The 7088-nt window shown below is 32.5% G+C and overlaps 1 protein-coding gene across 1 annotated transcript; it reads right to left on the reverse strand.

Moving 5' to 3' along the window:
- Nucleotides 1–1611: 1611 nt before the first annotated feature.
- On the reverse strand, nt 1612–3428 carry LOC110694009 (cell division cycle protein 48 homolog). Its single transcript, XM_021871191.1, has 6 exons — nt 3306–3428; nt 3115–3186; nt 2742–3023; nt 2476–2652; nt 2243–2425; nt 1612–2101 (listed from the first exon to the last, which is right to left on the reverse strand). The coding sequence occupies exons 1-6, from the start codon at nt 3426–3428 to the stop codon at nt 1826–1828; spliced, it is 1113 nt and encodes a 370-aa protein (XP_021726883.1). The 3' UTR covers nt 1612–1825.
- Nucleotides 3429–7088: the final 3660 nt, after the last annotated feature.

Raw genomic sequence — 7088 nt, forward strand, 5'->3', positions numbered from 1 at the left:
CTTGTAAACATATCAAGTCGCCTCATACTTATTAGGCGACTTGTTATGTTGGGGTTAAAATCAACAAAGCACCTAATGAGTCGCCTAATATACATTAGGTGACTTGATAGGTTTACAAGTCACACCATGTATGCATGTGACTCTATAACCCGACTTATTAGGTGGCTTAAATTAAATTTTTAAAGTCACCTGTATATAAGGTGCGACTTTTTAACCTATCGAGTCGCCTTATAAATATCAGACGACTCATTAGGTGAGAGTCATAGATAAGAAAACTCACCTATTAAGTCGCCTAATATTTATAAGGCGACTCAACAGGGTTTCGAGTCGCACCTTATGTACAGGTGACTTTGAAAATCTAATTTAAACCACCAAATAAGTCGGATTATAGAGTCGCATGCATATATGAGGCGACTTGTTAACTTATCAAGTCACCTCATATATATTAGGCGACTCGTTAGGTGCTTTGTTGATTTTAACCCAACTTAACAAGCCGCCTAATAAATATGAGGGGACTCGATAGGTTTATAAGTCGCACCTTATGTACAGGTGACTCTAAAAGTCCGACTTATTAGGGGTTTTTTGTAGTAGTGATTATTCCATTTTTATTTTGTGCATTAACTCATAAAAATGTAATCATAGATTAAAAGATTTTTGTGCATTATGGAGTAGTATATGTTTTGACATCAAATTTATAAAGATTTGATTTATCATATTTTTATGATTTTGATGTAAAAAAATTATTCTTATAATCAAACCAGCTCATACAAGCAATAAACTACTTAAGCTATCATAAAAATAAAAAATTTAAAAAAAAAATCACTTAAGCTCTCAATGACAAACAAGCCAAAATATATATAGTTCGACTAAAATAATAAATTCATAATAACCCGGGGCATCGCCCGGGCAAATAACTAGTTGAAACATCAAAAGTCAATTCACATCAAACCCCCTATAAGGTATGCCTTTGATTGCACAAGAGCTTTTTCTCCATATAGTCATTTAGCTAGCTAGTTCTTTCACCAAAAAAAATTTAGCTAGCTAGTTGAGCTTGAAGCGGATGAGCAGTGAATTAGTGGTATCGTCTCCACCTTATATTTTTGGGATACAGAGATTGAAACTTATTCGGGCTAATAAAACTATCTTTTAAATGTTGGCTTAACATAGGAATTATCACTTCAGTATTGTTTTGTGCGTGAATATTTATTTTCTTGGAAGTGTACTAACTTGTTTTGCTAATTTGGAGAACTGATTTCATTATGCAGGAAAAAGAAAATTTCTTGTGAATGACTTGGTTTACAATGTCAACAAACCTAACACTAAAATTGTACAAAATTACTCTCTTTTTCAGAGGAAACCGTTGACATGAAATCGTTCATTCTAATAAATGTGCCAATAGCAGTTTTTTTTCCTCATTGATAATACTATGGTTTAAATTTATAATTACCTTTTAATAATTTTATTAAATAAAAAAACCTAACTTTCAATCAATTATTGTAATTAGTATGAATTTTCCTCAAAAGGAATAAAATGGTACAAGTAATGATATTATGGGCTTTCCAACAATAATTGAGTAATAAGTAGTGAGCAGTGACATATTGCATTGTGAAATTGAGACTCACAAGAGTATCAGTCAAAAATAAAAATACATATTAATGTAAGTAGTATATGAATCAATCAAAGTTAAGATAGATAAAACAAATAATAAAAGTACAATAAAATTACGGTAATAAAGCTCAATGTCATTATCAACAAATAAAAAAATTAAATCTACTTCTACATGTCTAAAACTTTGCATTAGTCATTGATAAAAAAAATCTAACGTTTAAGAATATAAATCATCGTCATCGTTCACGGCACCAGCAGAGGTAGTACTACTGGAATTTTGATTGGCAGCAAAGCGGAATTCAGAACCAATTCCAAGAGACTGCTGCAAGATTTGAGCAAAAGACTGATATTTTCGAATATCAGTATTACTAACACTTCGGCATGCATACTTCATAGACTCTTCGAAGTGTTCTGCCTTGATCTCGGATAACGACTCTTCACTTTCATCCATAAAGTCAGGGTTCTCTGTTCTCTTCTTCTCCTTCTCAGTGTCCTGCCAAAAAATATAATTTAGTTCACAAACTTGTACATGTTACGCCAGCCTTAGACAAAAAATTTAACTACGTTCTATGTGACAGATACAAATACAAAGTTTACAGAATGACTTAACAATATATTCAACAAAACAACATACCTTCTCAATATTTTCCCTGATTGCATATTTGCAAGCACGTTGGCAGATTTCGGTAATGTCTGCACCACTGAAACCATGTGTATAGTGTGCGAGAGCAGCAAGGTCAACATCCTTGGAAACCGGTGATTTCCTCAAACAAGACTTGAAAATTTGAAGGCGAGAATCTTGATCAGGAAGAGGGATGTAGATCAACTGAAAATTTGAAGGCGAGAATCTTGATCAGGAAGAGGGATGTAGATCAACTGATCAAGCCTTCCAGGTCTAAGTAACACAGAGTCAATAATATCTGGCTTGTTTGTAGCTCCAATGACAAAAACTGTTTTCTTCGCGTTCATCCCATCCATCTCAATCAACAATTGGTTCAACACTCTATCAGCAGCTCCTCCGGCATCTCCAGATGAATTGCCACGCTGAAAATTTTTCAAACAAAATACGTTAGCAAGAGATAATTAACAATTGACATATAAGCCTCGACAATTCCATAGACAATAACCCTCACCTGTGTAGCGATGGAGTCAAGCTCGTCGAAGAATAGAACACAAGGTGCTGATTGACGAGCCTTGTCAAAAATTTCCCTAACATTTGCCTCACTTTCTCCAAACCACATGGTCAGCAACTCTGGTCCCTTGACGCTGATGAAATTGGCTTGACATTCATTAGCAATCGCCTTTGCAAGCAATGTTTTACCACAACCCGTAGGACCATAGAAAAGAACACCTTTGGAAGGTGACATTCCAAACTTCTCAAACTTTTCCAGGTGCTCCACTGGGTACTGCACAGTCTGTAAACGAAAGCATGAAGGTGTAAATACCCAATAAGAAAATGAAAACATCGACATTGCAATAAGTCAATATCCTGTATGAGTAAAATACCTCTTGAAGCTCTCTTTTGACAGTTTCCAATCCTCCAATATCGTCCCATGAAACATTCGGAACCTCCACAACCTGCCAAGTCCCAACCAAAGTCAGTGATCAGATTTTACGATTTCAGACAGAATAGCACAAATTCACAATATAGTATTCCAAGGTCAGTATAATTTCAGGAAATTTAAAGCGAAACTTACTGTTTCACGCGGGGCTGATGGGTTGGAAGCTTGCAGAGCAGCTTGAAAGTCCTCGTTTGTGACAGCCATAGAGTTAAGTACCTCAGCATCAATTGTCTCGTCTTCTAAGTCAATGACATCCATTTTCGCTCAAGGATTGCAGTAGAGTATTTGTCACTCGTGCTGTAAAAAAATTTAATGCTCATAAAGTCATAAAATACACTACTTGATTTTAATCTGTTTTACTAACATAGCTACTGAATTATAAATATAGAAACTCAAACTCATATAATGCTAGACTCACTGGCGGATCTACAGAGGCACAAGGGGTAGCACGTGCTACCCCTAAAAAAAAAAAAAAATTGTTGTTAAAATATCACCAGAAAAGTAAGTATATGAATTATTATTTCGAACTAAATCAGATACAGCGGGCATTGCCCCAGTGGTTTGTAATGCTTGTAAAACTCATAATATTGTTTCAGGGTCGCGGTTCGAATCCCCCATAAGCAATTTTTTATTTTACTCACTATATAAAAAAATAAAAACAAAAATTATGTGATAATCTTTTTTCTTATGTGCAACACAAAATATGATTGTAGTATTTTGATACATAGAATATAAATTACTACGTATTTGTAAGAAATTAAATTCCTTTAAAATAATTACTTAAAATTTAATGGTTAATAATTACTCATACTCGGTATGGTTGACGTATGTGATGTATGTGTGTCAATCAAACCATTAAATTTTATGTTGGCATATATACGTGCCACTCATATATACTCAATGAAATATAAAATTTAAAACGCATCATACCATTAAATTTAAGGAATATACTTATAACAATGCATTATATAAAAATTAACCCTTTTTATTCGACTAAGTGTTTTTTTTAGGTTATCCTTGGTTTAAAATCCTGGATCCGCCACTGGCTAGACTGCTAGTCCAAAAAAAACATACCATATACGGAGTAATTGGTAATGTATTAATAAGTCATAAGCAGTAAATTCACATAATTATGCCAAAATTATATGTATAGATAGAGCACCAATAAAATTATAGTACAGCAAATTTTAGAAATTATTCAACTATATATATATATATATATATATATATATATATATATATATATAATCCAAATAATATCAGATAATTCTGAAGTTGTTATGAAAATATTGTGTGGATATCCATTATCCTCTTTGTATGTTTCCAGAATATTCTAAATCTATGGTTTATTCTTATCTAAGCAAACCCTACTTGTAATATTCTATGTATATATATACCCTTATCATATGAAATAGAAATACAGTGATATATTTTCTATCAATCTCTCTTATATTTCTCCCTATATTTTATAACAGAAGCAAAATTTAATGCTGAAATTTTTTTGCATAATTCTTAAAAAATCTAATAATCATCATCAAACAAAATCATAGCGTAAATTCAGATATATATATTATTTTTTCTTCCAAAATCCAACATAAAAACCCCATAACTTTAGCAATTCATACATCATTACTTTATAGATTACGACAACATAGTGTGCTTCTTAATTTTTATTACATTAGTCAATTGAATTGAACATCATTACCCCAAGAATATAGTACCCATAAATTACATTACTTTATAGATTACGACAAATATGATGTTCAACATGAATACTATAGCAAAATATAATACCCACAAATTACATTCGTCAATTGAATTGAATTAAAATCAAATTAACACAAATTAACCCCAGAGAAATAATTGAAGTAAAAAAAAAAAGTAAAAATTGGAATAATATAGAGAGTAAGAAATCGTACGAAAAAGAAGGTTGGGCATGATCAGAAGAAGAAGTAGGATTAGCCATTGAGGTTCCGAGTATTGTTGAAATATTGGAGTTCTTAGAATTTAGTAGTACAAGAAGTAGAATGAAAAAAGAGAAGTAAAATTGAGGAAAAGTGAGTTTTAATAGAGGGGGATATATAGGTTATTAAGGTCGGTGGGTTATTTCCTATTCCTGATTACTTTGGATTAAGTATTTAGTTTAACACAACTTACAATTCTTTGTAATTCAACTTGAACATATTTAATTTACCCTTTTAAATTTATCTTTTGTGTGTTGACATATATGGAGTAATAATTGATGACATCTGGAGGAAAAATTTTTAACGTGAGAATGACACGTAGGATATTTTAAGTGTAATGATATCAGCAATGTTTTGTTTTAGTATTAGTTAATAGATATGTGAAGCTCAAGACCGAGTTAAAGGAATTTGGTTCAGTGATATAAGGGCTCAATCTGTGTAGAGGTCCAAATTAGTACTACCTTCGTTTCTTTTTAGTTGACACGTATTCCTTTTTATAAAGTTTTTTTTTAGTTGACACGTTTTCTTTTGAGGTAAATTTTTAACCTTTCATTTACAAGATACCCCATTTGCTATTTCATTCTCTTTCACTCTCTCTCCTCTCCTTAATATATGTGTCTAAATCAAACGGGTCAACTAAATAAAAACGGAGGAAGTATTTCGGACCAAGTAATGAGCAAGCAAGTTAAGGATTTTGGGCCCAAAGCAAAAAGAAGCCCAATCCCCAAAAAAAGTCAGCTGGGCGAAGTTATAACAGGCCCAATTTGTCGGCCCAACGCCCGATCAGTCCTAGACTCCAATTTCGGCTGCTTCAATTCTTGTAGAGTTTTATTGTGAGTGGGATTTGTGGACTTGTTTCCTATATAAGAGGAAGAGTAGTACGTGGGTAGGCAGCTTTTAGTTTTAGGTAGATTTCTTAGAATTAGTTTTAGTTTATCTTTTATCAGACTCTTGCTACAATATTTATTTTAGTTTCGTATTTTTATGTTTTTGCTGTTTTATTGTTATTGTCTTTAGTTTAGTTTTATTCATTGTTTTTATATTAGCTTTCTTATTATTGCTTTTAATTATGTCTTATTTCCTTTGCTTAGTGTAGTTTTAATTATACACGAATAGTTTAATTTTAGGATTTTTGGGGATCCATAATTAATATGAAGGGATGAATTATATTGTTGATTGTTAATGTTGTGGGTTAATTTCCTATTGATTGTTATAATGCTATGTAATTAGATTTGCGCTCATTTAATTGTATGAGTTATGCAATATTGATTCGAGAGATGAGAATTGATGTTTAGGCTTAGTTTCAATAGACAGGTTAATTTATAAATGGTTAAGTCAAGATTCAAGAGATGCGATTTAATACCAGTAAATTAATACTATGATTGTAATATGTAATGAAAGCTCTTTATGATCTAATTAATTATTGCATTGGTGATTGAAAATTATGTTTTACCTTGGAATATTATTTATTGGTGAACTGGATTTCACGAACTCAGTCGCTTGTTTATGCCCCCGCTCCTTTCCTGGACTCCAAAAAAGGCAGGGAAAGAGAGCAAGGGGCAGCCTTATTGTAGTTCCTTCCTCCCAAGGGGGGCTTGGGGGGGGGGGGGTAATGGTCCGATTATCGGCGAAAAATCTAAAGTAATGATGATACGAATTACGGAAAAAAAGTCTCATCCTTCACTCCCTGGGGGAATATGTGACCCTGGGCTTTATATTATTGATTTCTTCTTAATTATTCTCCTTAATTTAACTCCCTTAAAAATAATTTGGTTACTTGATAGTTTAGATCATATTAATTAATTAGGAATAGAAAGGCTTGTTTCTCTGTGGATTCGACCCTACTTCCCTATCTACATTAGTTAGAGGACTTAAGTAATACTTTTGATTAGGTGATACGACTTTAGCATGTCAATCACTAGCCAGGCCAAAAACAAATTCAAAGGAAACCATC

The sequence above is a fragment of the Chenopodium quinoa genome, unplaced genomic scaffold, assembly GCF_001683475.1.
Source record: "Chenopodium quinoa cultivar QQ74 unplaced genomic scaffold, ASM168347v1, whole genome shotgun sequence".
NCBI lineage: Eukaryota > Viridiplantae > Streptophyta > Magnoliopsida > Caryophyllales > Amaranthaceae > Chenopodium > Chenopodium quinoa.